General features: G+C 51.6%; 1 protein-coding gene and 1 long non-coding RNA gene across 3 annotated transcripts in view; one reads left to right on the top strand and one right to left on the bottom strand.

The window, feature by feature from the left end:
* Window positions 1-738: 738 nt before the first annotated feature.
* SLC6A20 (solute carrier family 6 member 20) overlaps window positions 739-27,913 on the bottom strand; it is a 41,717-nt gene continuing 14,542 nt past the window's right edge. The window contains exons 2-11 of one of the 2 annotated variants that reach the window (XM_001500735.6): window positions 25,906-26,046; window positions 24,058-24,149; window positions 21,326-21,553; window positions 18,038-18,148; window positions 16,820-17,061; window positions 15,761-15,923; window positions 10,961-11,165; window positions 8,876-9,035; window positions 5,970-6,135; window positions 739-4,116 (exon numbers count right to left, since the gene is read on the bottom strand). In XM_001500735.6, the coding sequence (XP_001500785.3) occupies window positions 3,967-4,116; window positions 5,970-6,135; window positions 8,876-9,035; window positions 10,961-11,165; window positions 15,761-15,923; window positions 16,820-17,061; window positions 18,038-18,148; window positions 21,326-21,553; window positions 24,058-24,149; window positions 25,906-26,046 (1,658 nt within the window). In that variant the 3' untranslated portion in view covers window positions 739-3,966. Of the gene's footprint in view, window positions 4,117-5,969; window positions 6,136-8,875; window positions 9,036-10,960; window positions 11,166-15,760; window positions 15,924-16,819; window positions 17,062-18,037; window positions 18,149-21,325; window positions 21,554-24,057; window positions 24,150-25,905; window positions 27,732-27,913 lie in introns of both variants that reach the window. The other variant, XM_070237845.1, reaches the window with a different exon arrangement.
* Window positions 8,881-16,373, top strand: LOC138918049 (uncharacterized). Its single transcript, XR_011426931.1, has 2 exons — window positions 8,881-9,486; window positions 15,678-16,373. It is a non-coding gene; the product is annotated as an uncharacterized lncRNA (long non-coding RNA).

Genomic DNA, 27,913 nt, shown 5'->3' with positions numbered 1-27,913 from the left:
ACACTATGTCTTGGCCCATTTCTTTCTTTCTTAGAAACCATCACAGTCTGTAATCATCTCATTTGTTAGCTATCATTGTCTCTCTTCCCTTCCAGAATGTAAGTGCCATAAAGGCCAGAGACCATGTCTGTCCTATTCAGCACTGTCCCCAGTGCCTCCCCGGGACTGATATGTAAAATACCAGTTGACGATCTCACTAAAGGCTGACACTATGGAGGTGGGCAATGCCAGAGAGAAAAGTGATTCACATGTAGGAGACTGGTCAAGAAATTCTGGTTAATAATTTCATATTTGTAGATGCACTTTTTGTCTCGCAAGGAGATGTTTAAATCTGTTTTTTTCCCTTCCTCTGACAGATGTCAAGGAGAAAATGGCGGGTGAGTTAGAGAATACAAAATACTCATACAAAAATCTAATACAACTGTTTACCTACTCTGTCCCCCTCAGGACAGTTCTGAGGTCACAGTGAAAGCTGCTGTGGTTTCTCGTGGCCTCAGCCAAACAGAGATGGACAGACCGCTCGGGACACCTCTCAAAAGGCTTGCGAAGATTCTGCAGCGATTCAGAAGAGCTTATATTCTGTTTTAAATCCAGAAAGTCAGAATTGTTTTCCTAATTTTTCTTGTGGAATCTACCCTTCGTTCTCCCATGTGACGGCCTTCATACGCTGCGCTGGTGTGGTTCCACAGGTTACGTGAGGAGGGAAACGTGGAGAAGCTGAGAGGAAGAAAGACTGAATGGATTCGCCCCTCGTTTATTTTTCATTTTTTCAAAATTAGCTTGTGTGTTTACATAAAGAGGGGAAATCTTGTGTTAAAAGAGAGGTCTTAAAACTAGAGCCAGTAAATGACAAAAAACCTGTAGAAACACTTTTACGGCTTTCTTTGTGACAACAATTGCTAAAAAACCAAATATTTCCCTACCTGACTTCTCAGAGCTAGCTCAAGGGTCGTTCTGTTTCCAGTATAAACACAAAGCTTTCTGGAGTCCATGATCTGGCCGTAATGTTGTGGTTATTGTTAAGAGTACAGGGAAGGGGCCGGCCTGGTGGTGCAGCAGTTAAGTGCACACATTCTGCTTCGGTGGCCCAGGGTTCACCAGTTGGGATCCCAGGTGTGGACATGGCACCGCTTGGCAAGCCATGCTGTGGCAAGCGTCCCACGTATAAAGTAGAGGAAGATGGGCATGGATGTTCGTTCAGGGCCAGCCTTCCTCAGCAAAAAGAGGAGGATTGGAAGCAGATGTTAGCTCAGGGCTAATCTTCCTCAAAAAACAAAAAAAAAGTACAGGGATGGAATGTCCCTTTTTCTCTCCAGCTTACTGCAGGAGGGGTGGACAAATGTCAAGACAACCACGTTTGTGCAGCACCTAGAAAACTGTCAACACTTAATAGCACTTATTACTGATTCAAGAGGATTATAGAGATATATTCTGCTCTTCATGAAGTTCACAGAAACCAGAATAAAACAGAACCGAATCTTGAGACATTGTCATCGGGAGCACATTATTCTCTAATAGTGTGACTTCATCTATCTGACTTTTGTGAGGAAAACTTCTGTAGGTGCGACTTTTCCATACAACTGGAAATGCTCAGAAATGCTTTCAAACTTTTAAAGGTCATTTGTGTTGTAAATATTCCTAAATGTCCAGCACATTTTCCGTCTTTCTTAAGTGGGGCCCCGGTTCTCGGATTTGGCTGGTCCAAGGGTGGTTCGAGTGGGTGGGGAGGGGAGGACCACTGATGCACAGTGACTGTGAATAAAGTAATGATCTAGGACAGCACTGGTCTCTATGCTTCTGAGGGTACCTGGCATTTGATTCTGAAACACCCTCATGACAACTGACCCCAGGAGGGCGGCCCATTTTGTAAGACAGTGACTGTAACCATGACCCCGCTGGCGTGGGGGCTGATCTGTGAGGATTCAGGACCGGGCTCTGTGCTGGCATTTGCCACTGAGTGTGCCCACTCTTCAAGCCTGGCTTTCTGAGGCTTTTTGACATTAAAGGACCCTCTGATGAGAAATCAGGGGACTATTTGTGGTAAATAAATGCTGGTTCATGTATTTTAAAGGCAAGTGATCTTTATAACTAGCCATCAGGCGAAGCTGGAAGTATTGATAAGATGGTAGTTCAAGACAGTAAGAACTTTCTAATGCCTGTTATTGCTATAGGGAAGTTTATAGCATGAGAAAGAAGTAAAAAAAATCGACATCTCCAGCTGATGTACCAAGTGAGTGTTAGTGTCTTCACAGATGTCTGTACAAATCAGCCCAAAGGAACTCTCCTGAGTCCTGACCGCAGCAAAGCACAGACTGTTAGAGCAGGAGGACGCTCTCACTTTCGGGATAACCCTGATCTACTGATTACAATCAAAGAAAGACAGGAGACATTTGCGTGACGGACTATTGCTGTATCATAAAAACAGTGTGTCTTAAATGTTGGAGAGGCTGTGGAGAAAAAGGAACCCTCATACACTGTTGGTGGGAATGCAAACTGGTGCAGCCACTATGGAAAACAGCATGAAGATTCCTCAAAAAGTTAAAAATAGAAATACCTTATGACCCAGCCATCCCACTACTGGGTATCTATCCTAAGAACCTGAAATCAGCAATCCCAAGAGTCCCATGCACCCCTATGTTCATCGCAGCATTATTTACAATAGCCAAGTCATGGAACCAACCTAAGTGCCCAGCAACTGATGATTGGATAAAGAAGATATGGTATATATATACAATGGAATACTACTCAGCCATAAAAAAGGACAAAGTCGTCCCATTCACAACAACATGGATGGACCTTGAGGGTATTACGTTAAGTGAAATAAGCCAGACAGAGAAAGATGGACTCTGTATGACTCCACTCATAGGTAGAAGTTAACATATGGACAAAGAGAACTGATCGGTGGTCACCAGGGGAAAGGGGGGCTGGGGGGAGGGCACTAGGGGTGAAGTGGTGCACCTACAACATGACTAATAATGATGTACAACTGTAATTTCACAAGGTTGTTAACTATCATAATCTTAACTAAAAAAAAACAGCTTGTCTTCACTTATAAGGTGCTCTGTATAAGTTATGTATATTTAGAAAACTTCTGTACAGATAAATAATTTATAAGTGATTGTAAGTAATGTTCGTGGTCTCTCCTAGAAAGAATTGGCTGTCACGTCCAAATATAACATGAAGCCTCTGGGAAAGCTAGACTCATTTCCTCCTCGCGGTGGCTCGCACGTTTTCCAGTGCGCTGAGACACTAGGGGCGGGGCCGGGGGCATCGACTCCTCACGTCACCATGCCCAAGGTGGTTTGGGGTTGCAAACTGTAGTTGGGGCAATTTTTGTAAAGAGGAGTGGTCCTGGAGCCTCTGTGAGAGACCTCAGATTAGAGAAAAGTGAGTTCCCTCGCAGGCCCCAAACAAAGGCCTTCTTTCTTTACGGCCAGTCAATCCTATTAGTGAAGGAGAACACAGCAATGGCATACTTACTGTGACTAAAAACAGAACTAATTTTGTACCAATGACATGCAAGTATGTCAGGCACTTACAAAACTCCTTTTCAAACTGATCTAAAAATGATTGCCCTCTAATATTTTGAGATCTCTTCAGAAAAAAAAAAAAGCTTAAATTTTATTCCATAAAAATTATAGTCAAATTTCATCTCACAGTGTGCCCTAATTCTGGGACTTTCCTAGAATCAAGAAAGCAAATATCTTCAAGACTGGTCCTGAAAAACCTGCCTCTTTGGTGACAATAACCTTGGGGGAAGGCAGAGGGGGCAAGAGGCTGCTTCGGGGATGGGGGGTGGGGATCTTCCTCCTCCACGCCTTCCTAATTCTTCTGGACAGACTCAGGAGGATGATGGGCAGAGCACTTCTGGAGTAAATATTTTAAAAAGCCGCCGAGGAGGCTCCGTCTGTAAATCGTAGCTGTAAAACCGTGAGCGGCTGACAGCAGTTCCCGCAAGGCCAGTTCTCAGGCCACGGAGGCTGTGTCTGCCCTCCTGAGGCGGCGCATGATGAACATGCCCAGGGCCACCAGGGGGATGCACATGATGGAGGAGGCCACGAGTAGCCCAATGACGGCCAGCGCATGCGGCGGGTAATTCTTGGTCACGAGCTGGCCCTGAAAGGAGAAGCTGAGTGTCAGCAGAAAGAACTCCCCAGGCAGCACCTTCTGAGAGCACGGTGCCCTCCAGGCCCCAGGCCCTCCGGCTCGGAGGAGAGGCCGCGTGTGGTGGGCAGAGAGCACGTGCGCCTGGGCAACCCTACACCGGGGCCACCTCGCTCTGCACTTCACTAGTCTACGCTGGGTAGACTAATTCCCCTCGTCTTTCTCTTCCATAAACGTCCACCAGTGGTGCCACTGTGCGGAGGCATCGTAAAGAGTAACCACATGGATAAGCAAGAGCCTTACGTTTGAGGCACCACTCAGGGCACCTAAATGTAGGGGGCTAACCTTAGCCCGCACTGTCCAACAGGACTCTTGGGGAGGAGAGAAATGTGCTGTGTTGGTGCTGTCCAATATGGCAGCCACCAGACACAGGTGGCTATGGAGCACTTGAAACGGGTGGCCAGTGAGACCGAGGAACTGAATTTTTTTTAAATTTTATTTAATTTTAATGAATTTAAATTTAAATAGCCACATTGGCTACCACATGGCACAGCACAGCTACAGTCTCAAGAGAAGTCTTGATGGACCTCTGGACTTAGCTGGCGGGATGATGGATGTTTCCCTAAAGGCAAATGCATCAAAACGGATGAGAAATGAGGCCAAAAAGCCAATAAATGCCCCCTTTCCGTGAGGGAGCCATGGGACAGCTGTGCCCAGGGAAGTAGGTGTTTGCTGTCAACCAAGTGTGGTTTGTAAACCAAAATGCCACTCAAAGTGTGGTGCGGGGACCAGCCCACAAACTTTTTGTTACTCGCCTGCTACTCTTTTCATTCTGTATGGACAAGTACAGAAACTGGGAGGAAACATGTAGGACAGTGTTTTAGCAATTTGACAGCACAATCTTGTGTCTGTCGAAGAGAATAAGTAATTGTTGCTTATATTTTATATATCTTTTCTCATTTAATTTTTCAAGTAATTCACTTTCATTGCATTTTACAGAAGTATCGGCCTGCTGTGGACGGACTGGAGGGAGAAAGCAGCCTGGGCCTCCTCCACAGCCTGAGACGCCCCGCTCGACACGCTGCTGCAACCAGCCGAGGGGGCCCTTCCACTTCCATCAGCCCCGCGCCTGCGTGGAGCCCTGCGAGCTGGCCCCTCTCTGCACAGCCCCACGCACTCTATGCTAAAGGACAGCATCTTCTACCCACAGGAAAAGAAATCCACATTGGCCAGTAGTATCACTTTCCCCAAAAAGTAAGTTTTCTCTACAAAAGTGTGTCTGTCAGGACAGCCGGGGTTGACCCTGAGGCCTAATGCACCCATGTGGCCGTCCTGGCTGTGGCTTCTGGTTGGTGACCAGCCGCAGCCCAGCACCGTGAGGCAGCCCCTTCTGTCTCAGCCTCACCCAGAGCGAGACCCTCCCAGGACCCAGCAACTCAAGTGTTAACCAAGTCCCTGCTCCACTTGGGCTCCCGGAGGGTCCCAGCCAGGGGCCAGCGGTCAGGGGCCAGGGCCCAGGGCCATGCCTTCCAGGCTGCCTCATCCTTTCTGAAGGAGGCCTAAGGGGATGAGGGCAGGGGCCTGCTGGCTGAGGAGGAGTGCTCTGCCCGGGGGCGGGAAGCAGCGCCCTAGCGGGGAGGCCTCCACCACACCCAGGACAGCAGACCTGACTCTCCTTCCTGCGGCTCATGCTGAGACATCCAAGACCGGCTCTGCTGTCCTGGGCTGGGTGTTTTCAAAAACCTGGGTGACGTTTCCGTGTTGTGACAAATAGCCCACCCACACCGTGGAGATAGTTCCTCGGTTTCACAAAACTAAAGGCCTGTGCTCCCGAGTGAGCCTGGGGACCCTGAGACAGCAGGTACCTGGGAGGCGTCCCAGGCTTGGTACTGCAGGGCCTCGGAGAGGATGTAGTCACTCAGGTAGAAGACAAAGAGGCTGATGATGAGCAGTGGGCTCACGCCGGCCCACATGATCTTCCAGTACCAGTTCAGGGTGCGGCCGGTCATTGCCTTAAGGTCACTTTCAAATCTACTTGGGAAGCAGGCAGAGAAAGTCTGGATTATCCATGTTGCTGGGGTGAGGGGGTCCAGCTTGCACACCCCTAATTGCTTAGAGAGGTTCTGTTCTGGGCACTCTGGGGTTTGGACACTACCCCTGGGACGTCCCTGATTCCTTCTGGGGAGAGGGGTGTTGGGGGTGGGGAGGGGAGAAGGGCTGGGGCTGCCACAGAGCCGGGACAACTACCTCACAGATAAGTCGACACCAGAAGACACCTTCCTTGAGCTGGCCTTCAGATGAAGGCTGCTGGTGGAGCCAGAGGGCAGCTCCCCGGGGCGGCGGGAACAGATATCAGGCGGGACATCTGTCAAGCCAGTCAACACCAGGGGACCCCAAGGGCAGCTCTGCCCCCACCAACCCCCAGTGCCCTGCTGTCCATCAGCGACTCTACTGCCCATTAGAAACGCTCCCAGAGGGGAAGCTCTTTTCTCCCCTGAAGCCAGAGAAGGTTTTCTGGGGCTGAGGGGAGCCGCCCTGGGCTGGAAGGCCCTTGGCCCTGGCCCGCGGGAGCTGGCGAGGGCAAAAGCCGCCCGCAGGCCACCACTGGTGAGTTCAGTCATATCTGCAAACCTCTCTTTTTCCTTTTCTTTAAATTGACTCTTTCACCTAAATTTAGCCATAGTGCAACAGCATTCATTTTATCATGGATTTGATAGGCTAACCATGTATTTTTCTAACACACACACAAATAAGTATGGAGAGTATCGTCCACACTTTGGGAAATGCTCACCCAGCTATCTCCCCGTTTTGCAAGGAAGGGGCCCAGGCCCGGGGCTGTGAGGTAACTTGCCTGAGGGCATCCAGCTAGTGGCAGACCCAGGCCCAGAACCTGGATTGGTGCCCTACCTCCAGCCCAGGGACTTTAAAGCTGCTCCCCACGGCAGGAGAGGCAGCCAGGGAGGAGGGGTGGGGCCGGGGCGGGTTGGGACTCTCACCAGCTGCAACCACAGCCACCTGCCTCACCTGGACCTGCGGTATGTCCTGGGTTCCCACATGAGAGCGGAGAGACCACTGCCCGCCCCCACGCTGCTGCTGACCTAGCGCTCCCTAGGCTCTAGGCCACGAAGACTCCTGTGCATACTGTGAACACCTGGAATTTTCAAGACTCCTCTCAAGTTCGCTTGTCCCTTTACGTCCCCTGCACACCTCTCTCCTGGACAGAGGAAGGTGGGAAGAGCCGGCTGCAGATAAAAAGGTAGCACGGCAGTGTCACTAAGTGGTCACTAGATGGCGCTGTCCCCTGAGCAAGCGAAGGGACTCCCCTCTCCTGGTCCCTCCCGCTCAGCCGCCCACAAAATCCCCAGGGCACCGTTTGTTTCTCCCTCCTTGGTCACCACTTACCACCACCCCGTTTGGATGGACTTGTGCCCCTTCTCCAGCGCCTCCCAGGGGCCCGAGCTTCTGTTCCTCCCCCAACCTTCTCTCTTTACCTGAAACACCCACCCGCTCGGGTGACCAGCGCTCTGGACTGGCATTTCCTGGGTGACCCATCTGTCTCAGTTCACCCAAGCCTCTCCCAGGTTTAACATGGAAAGTCGCACATCCCGGGAAGCCCTTTGGTCCCTCCATGACCATAGAAATTCTGGAAATGTTGCGAGTTATAACCCCCCTTTGAGATTTACAATTGTCTTTGGGCTCTGAGAAGTCCTACAGGAGAGAAACTTCGGCTTTCTTTAACTTGCTATGTCCTGAAATTATTTGATCATGGAAGTCCCTCAGTGTGGCATGGGACCCCAGTGCTTCCAGGGACACAGTGGAGAATGCAGCTCAAGGGGCCTGGCTCCTAGAGGGTCAAAGGTGGTCGTCCCCCTCCTCCTCCTCCTCCCTCTCCCACAGTTGGGAGGATCAGAGAAGCCTGGGGAGGTGGGGAAGGGATGGCAACTTGGCACACCCTTCTAATCAGGCTCACATTGGAGCAGTGGTTCCCCAAGTGTAATTGCCTCGGCCCGGGGCACGTTGAAGTGCAGGATCCGATTCAGCGGGTCTGGGGGCCCAGGATCCTGCATTTCTAACAAGCTCCCTGATGAAGCTGATGCTGCCACTCTGGGGCCACACTCGGAGCAGCAAGGCTCTCTAGACCAGTGGTCCCCAGAGGGTGGTCCCCAGACTCCTCTGGGAACTTGTTAGCATTGTAAATTCTTGCCCCTCCCCATCCTACCCCAGACCCCCCAGGGGTGTGGCCTGGCGGTCAGAGTGTGAACCCGTCCCCAGGCGGTTCTGCTGCACAAAAGCTGCTCTAGACCAGCGGTTCTCAGCCCGGCCGCACATCCATCGCCTCGGGAGCTTTAAAACATTCCGGTGTGGCGCTGTGCACCAGGGTGAGAACCTGACATCCTGACCTGGCCAGACTTTCTAAGGCGTGTGTTATCAACTGGACTTTGCTCAGCTTGCTTGAAAAATACTGATGTTGGCCGATGATCAGAGTGCCTAGTGCCTGGAGGCACGATTTCCTGCCCGGGTAAACTGCTGGGGTCCAGCGGGGTCAACAGGCAAATAGCCTATAATAAAAGGTGAAAATACAGGAAATGAGAGAAGATACTGGTTGAAGGCAAACTGAGGATGTGAGTGAGGCAGAGAATTAGCTGAGATCCAGGGGCAAAAAACAAAGCCAAGCTTAAAGAAAAAGTGAAGCCCACGCTGAGGAACGGTGGTGTTTCTCGTGGGGCGTGGTCTATAGTGGGCGCAGTTGTCGGGGGCGGGGCCTCCTCACCTCCTGAGCCCGTACAGGTAACACACGGCGAGCGTCTCCACCAGGACAATGAGCAGCAGGGACAGCGTGGCGGCGTAGTCGTTGAAGATGTCGAACCAGTAGTTGCCGGACTCCATGGTGAACACCATGCCGATGGCACAGCTGACGAGGCACAGGAGACCTGGGGCCACGAGAACACCTGCTCACCTGCCTGAGTCGCCGCCTGGGCATCCAGTTTTCTAGGTGGCAGCAGAGCCACGGGCCTCAAGGGGACTCTGGCTGACTGGTTCCTCCACGTGGGCTGGAAGAGCTGGCATGGACTGGCCTCTTTGCATGCGTATGCTGTGTGTGTGTGCGTGTGTGTGTGTGTGCGTGTGCATGTGTGTGTGTGCGTGTGTGTGTGCGTGTGCGTATGCTGTGTGTGTGTGTGTGTGTGTGTTTGTGTTGGGGAGGCCAAGGTGTCCCAAGGAGTGTCAGCAGACTCACTGATGCTAATTTACGGAGCTGTCTTCAGCGGGCATCAAGCTCAATGGAAAGGAGAAAGTGTGGGCATTGCTGTCGGGAGATCTCACCAGGCTGTGGGTCTGGTGATGCTGTTTATCACAACAACTCAGCCCCTGAGCTCATGGGAGGTGAGTCGAGGGAGAAGGTTTGAGCTACAGGCACCCCCTCAGGACTTCCTGGAGGGGACTCCTGACTGACCAGAAGAGGGAGTCGGGAGGGGAGGGGAAGAAACGAATGTCTCACTGTGCCCCAGGCTTGCCGTGCATTGGATCCTCAAGCCTCTGAGGCAGGTATCAGGAGCCCCCTTTTACAGATGGGGAAGCCACGGCTGAGAGATGCTGAGTAACTTTCCCAATGTCCCACAGCATGTAAGTGGCAGAGTCAGGATTCAGACACAGGCCCTTCTGCCCCCAGAACCTGGTGCTTGTCTCAGTGTCCTTTGGCTGCCTTCCTTGGGCACCCCATGAAGTATTTGAATCTAAAGCTCCCACCTGCCCTTTCCACTGCCACACCATATACCACCAGCCACTGAGCCCCACTGCCATCCCAAGGGGGACACACAAGCAGAATAAATTATGTGCTGGCTGGGAGCTAACGGCACACATAATGCTGGCTACCGAGAGCAGGTGCAAGGCGGGATGCCACATGCTGGGGGCTCTGATGAAGGGCGGGCAGCTCCCACGGGAGTCAGGACTTCAAGGAGCTGGGATGGGAGCTGGGTTTGATTCAGGCTGGGAGGAGAGACGTCCTGGATGTGGTGAAATGGTGTCATCAAAGGCAAGGGCGGGTGGCCACAGGGTCTTCCGGACACTGCTGGGTTGGAGTGGCATACATGGGTGGTGGAGAGGAGTGAGGAGAGGTATGATCAGAAGAACAAGTTCCTTCCCTAACAACCAGAATGTCCACCACCAGCAGAACGGGTGGATAAGTTGTGCTGCATGGTCTTACAATGGATGGTCCTGCACAGGCAGGAAAGGCACGATGACTGCTACTTGCAACAATGCGGGTGGATCTCACAGACAGAGTTTGAGTGAAGACAACAGACACAAGAGTACATACTGTGTGCTTGCATTTATACGAAGTTCAAGAACAGGAAAAACCAACCTAAATGGTAGTAGTCGGAAGGAGGTGATTCTGGGGGTGGGGGCGTACAGACTGGGAAGGGGCGAGCAGAGGTGAGCAGGTGCAGAAATGCTGTCTCTTTATCTGGACCAGGTGGTGGTTACTTGGGTGGATACATAGGTAAAATTCATTGAGTTTGTGCTTAAGAAATATACATGTTATAATTGTTCTACTTCAATGAAAACAAAGAAAAAAGCAGGTTCTTTCTAGCCTAGAGAGCTTCGAGTGCCAGGCCAGGCAGTCCGGCCTTTTCCCAAGTCGGGTGGCCACGTCACTTCCCCATGATGTGGAGAACCAGATTCATGGAGTGAATCACATGTACCAGGTCCTGACGGCCCAGGACGAGGAGAAAGCCACGGCAGGACCACCAGGAGGGTGCGCAGCCCCCAGTGCCACCCCAACCAGCATGTGGCCTCTGAGGCAACTCATCCACCTGCTCGCCCCTACATCCCGGCCCTCCTCCACGGGCTGGCCACTCACCTGAGATGGCCTCCTTGGGCAGGCGGCTGGAAATGACCTTGCTGTCCGTCAGAGGGGTGAGGATGGCGGCCGTGTTCCCCAGCATGCTCCCCATGCCCAGCATCAGCAGCATGAAGAAGTAGAGCACCGACCACAGCTGGGACACCTCCATGTTCTTAATGGCTTCCGAGTAGACGATGAAAGCCAGGCCAGTGCCCTGGACTGCCTGCCCATGCGGGAAGACACCAGTTACACATCCCAGGGACAAGCCTTAAACACCCCCAATGCTGAGCAACTTGGAGGACCTTGAAAGTGGTCGTGAGAAGCCACCTTCTGAGGCTGGATCCTCCATCTGCACACCAGCCCCGCAGGCTTAGCCGGGCTGGACAGAAATGTGAGCTGTCAGGAGTCCATATTTGCAAAGTGTGGAGAGACATTTCTGTCAGCTTGGAACACTGAGTTCCCCTCTCCTGCCCCAACTCATATAAATTCTGGATAAAATAGAATAAAACAATGTTTGGATAATTTCTCCTTCCAGTATCATGATTGAGTAGGTGTTCTGAGGCCTCAGGGGCGGGAGCTGAGGTGGGATGGTGGAGCCACAGTGCAGCAGGAACCAAAATGGTGGGGAGCTGGCCTGGCAGAGGCCACCAGGAGGGCCGGGTTGCTCAGCCCCCTGCGGTGGTAATGCTGCTGTGGGGTCCGGAGCTGTGGAAACAGAGCCTGGAACTGCTGCATAAAGACAGATCTCCTGAAGGGGTTGAACGGGGTCATGGTCAGTTGTGCCCCTGACTACCAACAGCAGAAGACCAGAAGCAAACTCTCTCTGGCGAACGTGCCCCCACTTATCCCCAGGACCACCAGAACCATCAAGAAGCTAGCTTGCAAACAGAGAATTATAAACCCACAAGAAGACAAGCCAGCAGGAGTGAAGAGTCAGAATAAGAGAGAAGATTTAGAAGACCCTTCCCCAGCTGTGGCAGATGTTGGGCTGTCAGAATCTGAATATAAGTTTGCTCAATGGCACACCAATGGGGATAGTGGAATTCATCAGCCCTGGGTACAGACAAGAGAAGGGTGATGGCTTGTAGAGAATTTAAAACAGTGACAGAACCTACTAAAGTTGATCTGCTTGTTATCATCATGAGGCAACAGAGTCAGGCATAGAACGCTCCTCCCCTCCAGGGCAGACTGCTCTCACTGTCTTGCCCACGGCCACCACTGGAACAGCCACGGAGGAGGATGTGTGTACAGAAACAGAAGAGAAAACTACAGAGATAAACAGGAAACTATTGGAATAAAAAGTATATTTGGAAAAAAAAATAGTGTCTAAAAACTTATTGACTTAAAAGGCTCAATCAACAGCTAAATACCACTTTCAGCTTAAGAGAGAATTAGTGAACTGGGAGATACATCCCAGGAATGAATCCATAATAAAGCAAAAAAGAAAAGATGGGGAAAAATAAAAGACAAATTAATAGACATGGAAGGTACGACGAGAAGGTCTAAATGAAATTTGAAAAGGAGAAAACAGAGAGAAAGAGAGGCAGTGATTAAGAGATAGTAGGCATGAATTTTCCAAAGCTGACAAGAAACAGATCCTGGAAGCCCGACCTCATCCCAGTCTAGACCTGGGTAAATAAAGATCCACCCATGCAGAGGCCCAGGACAGAGGGAAGATGAAGAGAGAAATGAGAGAGAGAACTGGGGAGCTGGGGGCTTATGAAGAGCGAAGGGATATTTCAACAGCCTCAACGGAAGCCAGCATCACAAGGCAACTATCTTCAAAGTGTTGAGAGAAAATAACTGTAAACCTGCAATTTTCTACTCAGGGGAAAACTGTCTTTGAAATGTGGGGTCTAAATATAGTGATCTACATACAAACAAAACCTGAGAAAATTTGCCATCAAGAAACCTGCTGTAGAGGAATGCATTTTAAGGGAGAAAAAAAACAACCCCAGAAGACAGCCAGGCTGCAAGAAGGAATGATGAACACAAAAATGGCAGATGTGGAGGTGAATACAGACACAGTCGTATAAAGTAACAACAGCGTCTGATCTACAGGTTTAAAAGCCGAAACTGGACAAACATGAAATTTACAGCGGGAGTAATGAGATGAATGTGTTCTAAAGTCCTTGTACTGTTTGGGAGGGAAGTCAAGACATTGTTTAACTTTAGACTTTGTTAAATACGCATAGGAAAATTTCAAGAAGAGAAATTGACTATGCAAATTCCAAACAGTAGAGAATAAAGTGGAGGGAGGGAGGAAAAAAAAGAACAAACACAGTAGGAAAAAAAGTCTAAATAAATCAGTGACCACATCATTCTTGGACATTGAGCCAAGCTCAAAAGTAAGCAAGGAGGGCCAGCCCCAGTGGTCTAGTGGTTAAGTTCGGTACACTCCACTTTGGTGGCCCAGATTTGGTTCCCAGGCACAGACTTATACCACTTGTCTGTCAGTGGCCATGCTGTGCCGGTGACCCACATACAGAAAGAGGAAGATTGGCAGCAGATATTAGCTCAGGGTGAATCTTCCTCAGCAAAAAAAAAAAAAAGAAAGAAAGAAAAGAAAAGAGAAAAAAGGAAAACTCCCAGGTGCCAAAGACAGAAAGGAAATTTGAAATGAGAGCACCAAACAGGAGCTGAAGCCAAAGGCCTCATGGGTCATCTGAACAGGATCTAGGCTTTGAAGGCTGAGGCCTGGGGATTGGAGATCTAAGGCCTGCCAGGGAGGGAGAGTCATGGCACAGGCCGGCTGAGCAGGGAGCCAGGAGAACAGTGATGACCTAGAATGGCTCCGCCCATAAAACAAGGTGCCAAAACCCCCCAAGGAAGCTTGCTGGCAACCAGAGCTACGGGCCTTCACCATTCCCCGTTCTTGAAAAGTGTTCTCTAGAGTGACTGTCTGGAAGTATTTACGTTGAATTAGAAGTAATTACGTTGAATTTAGTTGAATTAGACAGATACGCCCACTCTCATTTCCACTTCTGCTGTGCTGGAAGTCCTGGCAAATATGATAAGAAAAAGGAATGAGATATAAAGATTGAAAAGAAAAACACGAAGTTCTATCTGCAGGTGATCTAAGAGTTTACGTAGGAAACTGAAGCAAACATATAGACAAATAAGAGAATTAAAAAGAGAATTCATCAAAGTTGCTAGATCCAAGATCGACACACAACAATCTTTAGCAACAAAAATAAACAATGATAGAAATAGGGAAAAAAGGCACCATTCACAATGCAACAAAACAGTAAGGTACCTGGAAAAAAAAAAGCTGAGGAAAGATGGGCCAAGATATTCACAGAGAAAATTAGCTGAAGAATTATATAAATGAAGATCTGAGTGAATGATGAGATAAAGCACGTTACTGAATCAAAAATCACAATTCAAAAGATATTAATTCTCCCCAAATTACAAAATTATAAAATCAATGCAATTCTTTTTTTTTCCTTTAAATATTGGCACCTGAGCTAACAACGGTTGCCAATCTTTCTTCTTTTTTTTTTTCTTCTCCCCAAAGCCCCGAGTATATAGTTATATATTTTGGTTGTGAGTGCCTCTGGTTGTGCCATGTGGGACACCACCTCAGCAGGGCCTGACAAGCTGTGCCATGTCCGTGCCCAGGGTCTGAACCGGGGAAACCCCAGGGCCGCCGAAGCAGAACACGTGAACTTAATCACTCGGCCATGGGGCTTGCCCTCAATGCAATTCTAATAAAATTTACAAATTATACAAAATTACAAATTATAAAATCAATGCAATTCTAAAAAATTCCTAAAGGGATTTTTTTTTTTGCCTCAATGGAACTTGTCAAACTCACCCTAAAATTAATGTGAAAAAATAAGGGTTCTAGCATAGCAAAGATAATTCTGTAAAATATAAATAAGGGTGATTTTAGTAGCAAATTTTTTTTTTTTTGAGGAAGATTAGCCCTAGCTAACTGCTGCCAGTCCTCCTCTTTTTGCTGAAGAAGAGTGGCCCTGAGCTAACATCCGTGCCCATCTTCCTCTACTTTATATGTGGGACACCTACCACAGCATGGCGTGCCAAGCGGTGCCATGTCTGCACCCGGGATCTGAACCAGCGACCCTCGGGCCGCCAAAGCGGAACATCCGCTCTTAACTGCTGTGTCACCAGGCCAGCCCCAGTAGCAAAAATTTTTAAAAACCCAAATGTCTATTAGTAAGAGAATGGATAAATAAATCGTGGTATAATTGTGTGATGGAATGAAATGCAGCATTTAAAATGAATGAATGAGATTCCACACATATTATTGTGGACAGATCTCAAAAATAAAAACGTTGAATGAGAATGATATCTCCCAGGCCCACTCATTTCCATGTAAAAACTGCCAAGGAAACAATAATATTATTTAAGAATATGTGTGCGTAATAAAATGTCAGAATGAAGGTTCCTGCCTCTGGTGAGCACGGAAAGCTTGGCACTGGTAACAGAGGGGACTTTGACGTCGTCCCTGAAATGTTTTCTGTAAAAAAATCTGAGCCCCAGATGGCAAAATGTTTACAATTGTTCATTCAGGTGGTAGATGTACGGGTGCTTGTTATATTATTCTTTGTACTTTCCTTATTTTTAAAATTTAAAAAGAGAAAAGGAAAAGAAAGAAAGGACCCGGAGAACCCAAACGCGCTTTCCAGTAACTAGGACGCCTGCGCAGCACCGGGGAGGGTGGAGATCACGGCGCCCTTCTCTAAGAGCTCATCTTCCTTGACTTTCACAGGATGTGCACGCCCCTCAGGCCGCTCTCAGAGCCCCAGGGAAGCACGTGGAGGGAAGTGAGCCGCAATCTTGCCAGCGCCTCACCGTGCTCAGCTCCGACTCTAAGCTGCAGTTTTTCATCTGGAGGAACACCTCGCTGTATTTGCTGGGGTAGGCGGACGCTAGGTAGCCCTTCACCTGCTCCAGGTTGCTGGCTGTCACAAAGCCATCTTCAAGGTCGAAAGAATTGGTCAGCAGCAGAATCACCCTGCAGAGCAGAGCAGAGCAACAGATCGCCCTTCACTGACTAGAAGGGACGCCGTCGCCAAACCCTCTTAGAAGCCCGGGCTCCCCTCTGCCTCTTCTTAGGTGAGGTCACTCAAACAAAGGGGATCTTTTGATTGGTGAGCTTTTAGAGGGCAGGATGATTCTGAATGGCTTTGAAGAAGCCTCAGATAGAAACAGAGAGGACAAAAGGAACTCAACCCACACAGCCAGGCTCTTTGAACCTCTGGACCAGCACTGTCCAACAGAACGTTTGTGACGATGGAAATGATGCACATCCGTGCTGTCCCGTCCGGCACCCACTAGCCACATGTGGCAACTGAGCATGCGGATGCGGCTAGTGCACCTGAGGAACTGATTTAAATTAATTTATATTGAAGTGAAAATCAATTTAAATCAAAATTTAATTAACTCACATTTAAATTTGTAAATAGCCCCTTGTGACTAGTGACTTCTGTATTGGACTGTGTGCATTCCGGATGACTTTTCTTGTGTTTGGGGAAAGGGGCGGCAGAAAGCAGCTTCTGTAATGTCCACGCTCAGCTAGAGAGCGCTCGGTTACTTCTGAGGTGGGGGAGATGGGGCGGAAGAAACTAAGGTTTGGCTGTTGAGTGCCCTGTGGTGCTAAGTGCTTTGAATATAGGAAACTCCCTCATCTGTTCAGGCAGACACCGACCTGCCCACAGGCCCGTCAGCTACTGGTGGTGTTGGGGGTAGCCCGAACTTGAACTCTGGATTGAGGGTTCAAGCCAGTGCCCTTTGCCCCACAGCCCTTGACTTCTCGGCATCCATCTCTTTCTGGTGCCCCTTTTGCTTGGAGCTTCAGAGACTCACCTCCCCCCTGGAGGCCTGGGGCTCCCTGGGGCGGCCCAGTCTTACTTGTTCAAACAGGTTTCATAGTTGAAGGTGGCCTTGAAGCCATAGATGGAGAAGGTCACGATGCTGGCGAATATGGAGGTGGAGCTGTTGATGAGGGACACGATGATGGCGTGCTTCTGGCAGTTGTTGGAGGGCTCATTGTAGCTGGCGAAGGCGATTAGGCTGCCGAACCCCAGGCCCAGCGAGAAGAAGATCTGGGTGGCTGCATTGATCCAGGCCTTGGGGTTGGCCAGCTGCTCCATCTGGAAAGCCAGCAGGGACAGGGCTGGGGATCCCAAACTCTCAGACCAGCAGGGGGTGGAGGCCCAGAGAGGGGAGGGAACTGGCCTATGGCACACAGTCGGCCAGAGGCAGGCCTGGGGCTGGAGCGCAGCAATCCTGGTCCCTGGCTGGTGCCCTGTCCATTCCCTAGCAGACAAAACACGCTTTCCTTGTGTCATATCCTCTGCAGCTCCTTACCCAAAGGAGGTGTGCAATTGAAAAGTGTAGGGTAAAATCATTTTAAAAGGTTCTGGGCCCCTGGTCCATGCCCCAGGCACTGCCCTGGTCTGGGCCTCCGGGATGGCGCTGGTGTGGCCTCGGGGTGGAGGTCTCAGGTTGGGTTGAACCTCAGCCCTGACATTAGTAGGCATTTGGAGGGGGGACTGCCACAGTCCTTTTGTTTCCAGGGGCCAGATTTGCTAAATGGAGAACTTGTCCTGTCCCAAAGGCAGCAGTGTCGTCCTCCCCACCCCCATTGATGAGCAGTGGCTGTGGGGGCTTGAGGAGTGGGTGGGCTGGGCAGGGGTCGCGGAAAGCCCTGCGAATTGTGGATTTGTCCCGGCAGGGAAAGGGCTGCAGGAGGGCCAGATGACTAGAGTGATGTTCATGGTGAAGAACTTAGTCCTCGGGCTGTAAGGAGGGGTGGGGTGAGACGTGGCCAGGAGGCCAGACGTGGGGCTGGGGCAGCAATTAGCTGGGGGCAGTGAGGACGAGGAGGAGAGGTGGACAACAGACGTACTGCCCTAGAATTAACAGGGCTTGGGGACTGCCTGTCTGAGGAGACCCTGTGCCCACAGGCAATCCACAGCCCTCCCACAAGCTGCCAGGCTCACACCAACCTCGCTGGGGACACTGTAGCTTCCCCTTCACCCTCCATCTTCCCCTCTTTCCACCCATCCTGGAAGGTGGTGGGATGAATGGGGGTGCCTTCAGGGCCCCCTTCCTTCTAGCCCGTACCTTGGGAGTGAACATGTAGGCCAGGCCATTGGTGGCTCCATGGAGCGTGAGGCCCCTGATCAGGTAGATGAAGAGCACACAGTAGGGCAGCGATGCAGTGAAATACACCACCTGCAGGCACCAGAGGGCAGAGTCAGCCTCTTGGAGATATGGTGACCACAGGGCCCTTTTGCCCAGGACAGATCAGCTGTCCCCATGAAACACCACACTGTCTTGGGTGTTCAGGCTGCTGAGAGCTGAAAAAGGCCTTGGGATTCTTGGTCAGACACAGGTTTTGAGTTTGGGCTGGGATGTGGGAGTGGGGTGAGCGGATACAGCTGCCCATGTCTGTAACCACCAGGAAATCTGAGTCAGCAGAGAAGAGGGAAACAGGTATGAGGCCTCTGCCCTCCACCTTCCCTTCAGCCCGACCTTATTCCAGAAAGGAAAGGAGGGAGCCCACAAAAAGACATTGATCGCATTAACATCTTTTCATTTCTAGAAAAGAAGTCAGTGTAAAAAGAAAATGTGGGCAATACGGTAAGATGAGCCCAAAGGAAAAGGGAACCCACAGAACACGAGTATGAGGCTCTATCCAGTTTCTGAGTCAGATTCCTCGCTGAGCTTCCTAGTGGCCCAAGCAAAACAGGAAGTACAATCACAAGACAATATAAATATCGTCTTCAAAAGGAAAAAAACTCAGGGGCTTGGAGGAAGGATGGATTTCCCAGGACTGGGGTCTGCGAGGAGCTTGGCCATGAGCGCTCGTAAAGGAAAAGAAGCGACGTTTGATATAGGAGACAATGTCCCTACAATAAATACGACAGACATGCAACGATGTGATTTTTATGAAAGGCCTCACTTCCACGGGCTTTAAATTTACACATAAATGGGATTTTTTGTCAACTGAATCTTATTTTCCTGCTGATGTGTCACAAGTTCAATGACGTCTAATCTTTGGTTTTCACAGTGGCTCCAGCAGTGGCTTCTTATACTAATTCTAATTTTCACAAAGCCTTAAAATAGAGACCTTAAAGTGTACATGTGGCCAGGCAGGACTGGAATTTTTCTGTATATCAACTCATATGTTCACCAGAGCGTCTTATGTAAAGCAAAGAAATATTTTGCAAGATTTATTTTTGTGAAAGGAGTTCCTTTAAAGTTCGGGTCCTCCTGTGAGAAACACAGCTGGTGACTCATGTCCGGATGGACCTGATTGCACATGGCCCTCCATTCTCGCTGAGACGTGGCGCCACCTTCCCATGAACTTCCAAGGCCACCAGGGTGGCGGGGTGCCCTCTGAGAGGGCTCTGTGCCCTCTCGCCCTGGGAAGAGCAGGCTAAGGTGGGGTGTGTCTTTTATCATTGATTCTTAACTGAGGCCATCGTAACTTGAGAAGAGTAATAAATCCACCAAGATTACAAGACAATAAACGAGGTTCAAGATGGAGATAGATAAGTGGAAAGAGAGGGCATCAGGACAGTGAGCTGAAGCAAATCAAGGGAACGGGGGACGGTGACCAATGTCCACAACCAGAGGACACTCAGGGCAAGTCCTTGGAACCGCCCTCCGTCCCCTCAGGGGACGAGTTTCCCGGCGGCATTCTGAAGTCTCGTCCAGGGCGGCTCACTCCTTCCCCATCAGGGAAGCCGGCAGGATTGCTGGACACACGACCCAGCCGACACCACTGGGAGAAACCATTTCCGACCAATCTACAGAAACTCTCGGAGGAAAAAAAGGAGATTCCAACAGAGGAGGCCAGGAAACGGCCCAGAGCTTTAACAAAATTAATCCCCACAAACAAAGTTGTTGGGGCACTTCTGTCATGGAGAAGGGTGTGGCTCGCGCAGAGGAAATAGTAAGAAAAATAAGATTTCATGGCATGACCTTATTTAACCAAGATACAAATGATCTAGAAAAGAGATGGCCCCGTTAAATCTCCAAGTTTGCAAACGTTGCCCTCAGATCTTTTGGGATCATGTTCATAATAATCTGGCGAAGACAAATTACAAAACATTTTTTATGAACATAAAATATCAGCCAAGCTTCCAGATGGGACAGAGTGAGTTGCTACAACTCTAAGCTCTCCCAGGGCAGACTCGCTAGTTCCTTAGCTTGGCCGTGGGATGGGGTGCTTTTGGGGCTAAGATGCTGGCTGTCACAGGGTCTTGGAAACCAAAAGAAAATGTTTACCAGGCATGGTACTGGGGTCATCACAGGGTACCTAAAATACTGTGGGTAGTTCTGGTCTTGATGCCTCAAGAAAAACAGGGTGGGGCTGGAGGAGGCAACTCAGGTGCTCAAGAGGGTGAGGACAGGTGACCTCAAAAGGGAAAAGTGGGGATTGATTACATCATGGAAAGTGTGGAGAGAGCAAATGGGAGGTGGCTCACCAAACCAAGACAATGGGGAGTCTTTGGGGCAAAGCTGGATCTCCCGGCTCTGCAGCTCTGCCGTTACTAGTTGGTGCCCTTAGGCAGGTCACTTTAGGTTTCAAAGTCTCAGGTGAGTAGGATAATGAAACCTACCAGGAAGGGCTGTTGCAAGGTTGAGGCAACGTGCCTGCCCAACCCCTGGTGGATCTACCATGAGGAGTGACTGAGCATGAGGTGGGGTCTGCTGGGGGTCTGGGGCATCTGCTGAAGCTTGAGAAAGATGGCGGGTGATGGAAACACCCCAAGAAAACCTTCTACATAGAGCAGATTAGAGTTAAAGGAACATCTCAGCCCTAGCAGGAGTAGAAGCCCGGGGATGCACCAGGGAGAAAAGGTTTGTAAATCGAACCTGACAGCTCTGGGGGCGGTCATTGAAAGTGGCGTAGAGCAAAGGTTCTCAAACTCGGCTGCACATTCGAGTCACCTGGGGAGCTTTTAAGATCTCAATGCTCAGGTTGCACCCCACATTCATTACTCCAGAACCCCTAGGATAAGACTGAGACATGGGAGTTTTAAAAGCTCTCCAGGTGCTACCCACGTGCAGCTGACTTTGAGAGCCAGTGGCTAGGGTATCTCGGGGCCATCTGCAATCATTTAAAATTTAAAGAAGGGAAAACTCACTCTCAAGTTGCTTGGTGCCACTTGGGCAGTATGGATTTGGGGCTGGCTGGTACAGAAATGCTCATCTTTTAAGGTGGTGGGAAAGTCCTCATCTCGAGATCTACAGTTGCAACTTCAAGCCCCGCTGGCCATCTTTATAGCTGATGGCAGAAGGCAAGCTCTTGGCAGTGCCCAGGGCTGGGGCAGAAGTGGCTGGCTGCCCTCCCGCCCGCCTGCCCACCCACAGCGCCAGCCCCATGCTGGGCTGTCCCACCTTGCCGGTTGACTCAGTGCCCCGCAGGATGCACAGGTACACCAGGAGCCAGGCCAGGATGAGGCACAGCGCCGGCTCCCACTGCACGACCCCATTCTCCTGGATGGACGGCGAGATGTTGAGGGTTTTCCTGTACCAGAAGTACTGCGTGGAGGAGGCTGCCTCACACTCCTCGTCGTAGCCTGTGCGGTTGCCATTCAGTGGGCAGACAGACCACGGCAGGGGGTCCTTTGGGATCAAAACAGGCATTATTCAGAGAGGTGAGTGCTGAGACCAAAGGTCGGGGTGGGGAGGACAGGAGGCGGCTCTGATACGGGGCTCATGGAAGAGAAGGGCACTGGTCCCTGAAGGGCAGGTGGCTGGAGCACCTGAAGGTAGACAGGAACTCAAGGGTTTGTCAAGGCACAGATGGGTCTTGGAAACGAGACAGAGGCAGGGATGGGGAGGAGCTCGAGGACAGGATTCCACACGCTTGCCATCCTACAGGTGTTTGTTGAAGACTGCCGAACTCGAGTGCAGGTCTGAGACTGAATCCACAAATGGACAATGGCCAGACCGTCTATGCGGCAGAACTCTGACCCACAGCCTCTGCAGCAGCCAGCCCAGGGCCTCAAACCACAGCCTCCGCGGTGATCAGCCCAGAACGGGCAGGGCTGGATCACAGACTGCCAGCTTACTCAGCTTGTGTTCCCTCCAACTCAGGACCAACTGGAGAGGTCCAGATCCACTCCCCTAGTCGCCCTAGCTGATCACATAGACAGCCCGCCTGTGGCTTCCCCACGCCCACGGCCTCCAACCTGGGCACGCCTGAAGTCCTCCCTTCTTCCACTAATGACTTTCTCACTGCCCTGCCTGCCTTGGAGCCTCCGCCAAATGCAAGAGATGGTGCTGACGCCCTCACCATAGCAGCTCCGAACAGGCAGCCCCTGCTTGTTCTCGTTGGGTGGTCTTTATTTCCACAAGTCCCTGGAAGTCCTGGCATGAATAAGCCTTGGGTCCTGCCCTCACTGTAACTAGGGGTGGGATCAGCGGTCGGGCGGGGGTCCCTGTATCTGCATTCATAACAGCCCCTGGTGCTCCTGCTGGGAAAAGCTGGACATGAGGCTGGAAGGCTCGAAGTCATAGCCACTCAACTCCCCTCTTCCCCAGGTACTCAGTGCTTTCAGCATCATAGGGCTGTAGCGGTGATTACATGAGTGAACGCTTCTAAAGTGCGTGCGACTTGAAGGATGGAAGGAATGGTTAAGTGATTTTCAGGAATCGCTGGCCCTCACGCTTCTGAGGGTTAAATAAAGGTGCCCCTTTTCTTGAGACACGTTATTTTCACCTTTGAAAGATGGTCAAGTTATTCTGATTTTGTTAGAACAGCACACGTTGCTTCCACCTTTGGAAAACTGTCTTAAGTATACAGATCTATAATGCCTGCAACGTGTATGGCAACCCCTTAGTTGGAGTGGCATTGTGCAGTGCACAACCTGTCCAACTATACTATGACAGCCCTGAACGGAGGAGGGGAAATGGTTACCATGCTGGAGTGTAAGAGGAGCTGTCCTGTTTCTACCCAGAAGGTGGAGGAGAGGCAGGGTTGTGGCCAGTCTTCATGGAACTCTAGGCTGGGCCAGGGAGATGATGGGGGGGGGGCAGCAAAGTTCGGGGCAGAGAGTCCTTCCCATCAAAGATGTACACAGGGCGTTTTCCAATGGGTGACCTGGGTAGGGCTGATGGGGTAGCCAGAGTGGGGCGTGGAGGTAGCACCTTCCAAGTGTAGATGCCAAGTCCTGGTGCTGAAGTCATTCACCCAGGCATTCTTTGGGGCCCCAAAGATTCGAGGCTGTGCCCAAGCGCTCCAGAGAGAGGCCCCACAAGTCGGGGTTGGTCCACAATGCGTGGCTAGCCCAGCTCAGCACAAAGGGTTGCTCCTGTCTCCCCACACTGTCCCATCTGGGGAGAGGCTGAGATGGAGGAGGCCGCTGGAGGGCGAGTTGGGGCAGTGGGGAGTGGGGTCCCTGAGCACAAGTGGCAGGCACCCAGGAACAGAAATGGACGTAGGCAGCAGAGGGGACTGTCCTCAGGGCCTGGATCCAAAGACTGCCTCTCAGCGAGGAATTAGGGCTCTTTCTTCTCCAAGATTGTCAGCCCCCACCCACTCCACATTTCCTACGAGTGTCAGCTGAGGTTGTAATCAGAAATGCATGTTTGAAACGTTTATCTTTGGGACTAGCCCCTTCTGTGTTACAGCGGTCACAGTGGGCCGTCTGCAGGGACTTCTGGTCTGCAGGGAAGAGGAGGAGCTCAGCCTGGAGTCAGAAACCTGGAAGGACAAGTGACAGAGGCAGGAGGGGGAGGAGGGGACCGAAAAGGAGGAGGAAGGCCAGATCAGCGGAATCCCTCCTCATGGCTCTCTCCACAGATTTTCCCCGGGGGGCCTACTTTGCAGTGGTTCCTAATATTTTGGGGGTCACATCCTTCAGAGAGAACCCCATGAAAGCCATGTACCCCTCCCTAGAAAGGTGCACATACATGCGCACAGCCTGACATATGGCTGCAGGGGTCCATGGATCCCAGGGTCAGAAGCCTTCCCCCTGGTTGGGGGTGCTCCGCCTCCCCCAGCCCTGTGCACCACTTCCCGGCCCCCCTGAGGCTGCCGCCCTCAACCTCCGCGCCCCGCGTGGTCCCTCGTGGGAAGCCCCATCCCCTTCTCCTTTTGCTGCTCGGGCGCAGGCTCCGCTCACCTGGAAGGAGTGGAAGAGGTACCAGAAGCCCCACGCGTTGATGACGTTGTAGTACATGGAGAGGAAGAAGGAGACCACCACGCTGGCCACGCCTGCGAGGAAGGGGGGCGGCTGAGCAGTGCCTTCCCCACCCGGCTCGACAAGGCTGCACAGCCGGGCTCCGTGACCCCAGGACGCCCTGCAGTGCCTGCCCGGATGGCAAAACTTCCTTCTGCGGGCTTGTGAGCCCGTCAACCTTGACCAGGCCCCAGCGAGCGCCTTCTATGGGTTAGTCTCTTCCCCACACTTGTCTCCCCAACCCCTGGGACAGGAGGCTGATGACTTTTTTTGAGATCTAAGAGCCCCCCGCTGTGCTAAGTACTTTAGGTCCTCACAGCAATGTTGTGAAGTGGGTGTTATAATCCCCATTTCACAGAGGAGAGAACTGAGGCCAGGCCACCAGGCTGTTAGGTGGCAGAACTAGGATTCAAACCTAGTGTGAGAAGCCTTCGTCCCTGCCAAGCGCCACCCTGATGCCAGACACCGCTGCTCCCTTCCTGGTTCACCTGAAGTTGGCTCACTGGGGCCACACCTGCCCTGTGGTGGCAGGGACAGGGGTGTGAGGAGTGGAGGGGACAGGGGTTACCCCACCTGGTGAGGCCTGCGGGGAATCGGGGTTGGGGGGCTCCGGACAGAGAGAGGGGTGGCAACCAGTGGTGTTCCAGAGCCAGCCCACGCATGCCCCACCGCCTAACCCCACACTCTGGGAGATCCCATTAGTAGTTTGAAACTGGCCACGGTGGGAGTATTTACACCACCAGTATCAGTAAATGCTACAACCAGACCACCCCACCTCGAGAGCTGGTGGTTAAACATTTACCAGCACCCCCGACTGGCACAAACATCTAGTAACTTTCCTATTGCACAGCAAATGCTGCCTCAGAGAAGCCTTCTGGGATTGCTTACTCGGGCAGATTGTAAAACCACACTCCTCCAGGTTAAAAATTAGCTGCCATCCAAGATGAGGAGGCAGTTTGGGTTTGGAGATGATTTCTGAGGCCACTAGACACATTTCTTCTGCATTTGAGACTGCCATCTACAAGTTTACGCCCTCCTTGCTCCTGAAGTGTCACTCTGCTTTCCTGCCTGCCTTCTTATCTAGGGGTGGGAGGCATGAGCAGAACAGATCTCGGCCCCCGCTGGTCAAAGTTCCCCCTGCCTGGGGAGGCGGCCCTGGAACGTGAGGGCTGCATGGGGCAGGTTAACAATCTCCCGGACACTGGCGCAGAGTGACTCAGGGGAGGCAGGACGTCAAGCAGCGCCCTCTGATATCCACGTGTGCCTCAGCTTCCAGACCCTGGAGACGTTAGTGCCCACCACCACCTCCCAGCTGCTCGGTGGGGTGAAGATGAAATGAGCTCTATTCATCTCTTGTGCAGGCTGGCACCTGGCACAGAGGAGGAGTCCACTAAAGAGAGAGATGTTGTTCTTAATACTTAGCAGGGAGCCATTACAGGATTCCCAGATGGTTGCTAGCTGGGACGCTGAGTTACCGCTGGGAAGCATCTCCCTTTCACAGATGAGCAAACTGAGGCCCAGAGAGGAGAAGCAACGTGGGGTCAGTTCCCGGGATGTGTGCATCCTTGCTTTCTCACTGCCCTGAGGGTAAGAAGCCCAGCCCCCTCAGCCTACACTCTGTGGCACCCCCTCCTGGGCCATCTGTCCACCTGGGCCGAGGGCTCTCTCCTGGGCTTCACGCTTGCCTTTTGTTCAGCAGCTTTGCCAGTGGGCTCCCAACCCCACCCCACGCTGCCCAGGATACAGGATGGGGGTCTCCAGGTGGGAGAGGGCTGGAGAGGACCCACGTACCGACACCACTGAGGTAGGGGCTGATGGTCCTCCAGGCACCTATGCTGCCCTGCCGCATGCGCTGTCCCACCGCCAGTTCCAGGTACAGGAGCGGCATTCCCTCTACGATGAGCATGATGAGGTAGGGCACCAGGAAACTACCTGTAGGCATCCAGAACCAAGACCAGCCCATCACCAATGGGCTTTCTGCTGTAATCCACCCACCCTCTGGGCAAACGTCCTTCATCCATCCTCCCTTCCTGCCTTCAGTCTTTCCATTGTCTATTCATTCTTCTCCCTTCCATCCATCCATCCTTCTGCCTTCTCACTCTCTGCCTTTGCGCATCTTCCTGTCATTCCTCTCATCCATCTCATTCATGCATCCATTTTCTTCCACCCGTCCATCCTCCATCCTTCCTTCTATTCTTTTACCTTTCCCCATATGTCCATTCTCCATCCTTCCGCCCACCCACTCTCCTACTCTCCCACCCACCCAGTCTTCTCTCTTTCCTTCCTTCCTGCTATCTTTTTATTTTTCTATTCATCCATCCATCTCTCACTCGTACATCTATCTATGGACGACGTGCAGCCATGTCAGTTAAAATCTTCAAACACTTCCATCCTGGGTGATGAATTGCCACTGTCCCAAGCCCCTTGAGTGCCTCCCTCACTGCCTCAGCTGCCCCAGCCCCTCTGCCAGAAACCCCCATCCCATCTTCTATTGTGGCAACTAATGATTGATCAGCGCCAGGACCACTGAGTTGTTACATCTTTTGAACGTCACCCCTGAATCCATCCAGCCAGCTGCCCAGCTCCACACACTCGCTTTGGCCATTTCGAGCAGCCCCGATGGTGCCCCATGGGAGGGGGTGTACTAATCAACCTTTCGACTAAGTGCTTCCTCTGGGCCAGGTCTGGCCCCCGCTGGGTGTGGGCTGGATGGGAGATCAGCAGCCCCTGCCCTGAGGGGTCACCTGGGCAGAAGCCCAGCTACCTCCTAAGTGTCCCGGGCCACAGAGCCCTTAAGGCCCCAGATCTCCCGAGATGAGGCAGGGATGTGGTGCGCATGTGTGGGGAGACAAGGGGTTCCCCAACATATGAGCCAGGCTACCACCTCTTTACAGAGCACCTCTGTGCAAACCTGTTTTATATAGTAGCCTTCAGCCTCAAATGTCATTTTAATAAAGTATACTATGACTAATAACATTTTAAGCCCATTAGTTCCCAAGGAAGCCTCTGCAGACAAGTGTCCTAGGGATAGTGGGCAGCCAAGGAGTGTGAATGGAGCTACAGTGTGAATGGAGCCCTCCCCTGCCCCTGCCAGACACACGGACAGAGGCAGACAGCCTGCTGCAGGGCTGCCCACCACACCCGCCCCTGTGGACGGCTGAGCCATTGCTTCTCGTGTTGGGCCTGCCCCCGCCCTCTCCGTGGCCCCTCAGCCATCCCTCCCCTGGCTCCTGGCTCTATGGCAGTGGACCTGAAAAAAGGTCCAGTGGGAGAAGAGGGCAGGCCTTCTGATTAAAATAAAACCCCGACACAACAGGTGCAGGGATGAAGGGCTGGTTACAGAGGAAGTGGCTGTGAACGTGTTAGGGTAAACAACGAAATACAGATGCTTACGTAAACATCGAATCTTTACAAAAATGCCTCCGTCGTAGCTAGTGCTGTCACCTCCACTTCTCCCGCATCGGGATCGCACGAGAACTCTCCCCACCACACCATGTACCTTCACGTCACCCCTTAAGTAGCCGCGTAACATTCCTCTAGGACAAGGAGCCTGGAATTCATTTCATCAGTCCTGGGACACTCAGGCTGTGGCCAGTTTTCTGCCATCCTAAACAAAGCTGTGGGACAAAGCCTGTCCACGTCTTCGGTTATTTCCTCAGGACAGAAAGCCCAGAAGTAGAATGGCCCCAAGACCAAGCAGAGCCCCATGGGGCCCCCTCACCACAGAGAGAAGGGCACAGCTGTGTGCCCAGGGGAGTGGGCCCACACCGCTGGCCTCCGCGTTCCCAGCCTCATCCCC

The sequence above is a fragment of the Equus caballus genome, chromosome 16, assembly GCF_041296265.1.
Source record: "Equus caballus isolate H_3958 breed thoroughbred chromosome 16, TB-T2T, whole genome shotgun sequence".
Classification (NCBI taxonomy): domain Eukaryota; kingdom Metazoa; phylum Chordata; class Mammalia; order Perissodactyla; family Equidae; genus Equus; species Equus caballus.
Note: the sequence above shows the minus strand (reverse complement) of the source record. Positions and strands in the feature narration are given on the sequence as shown.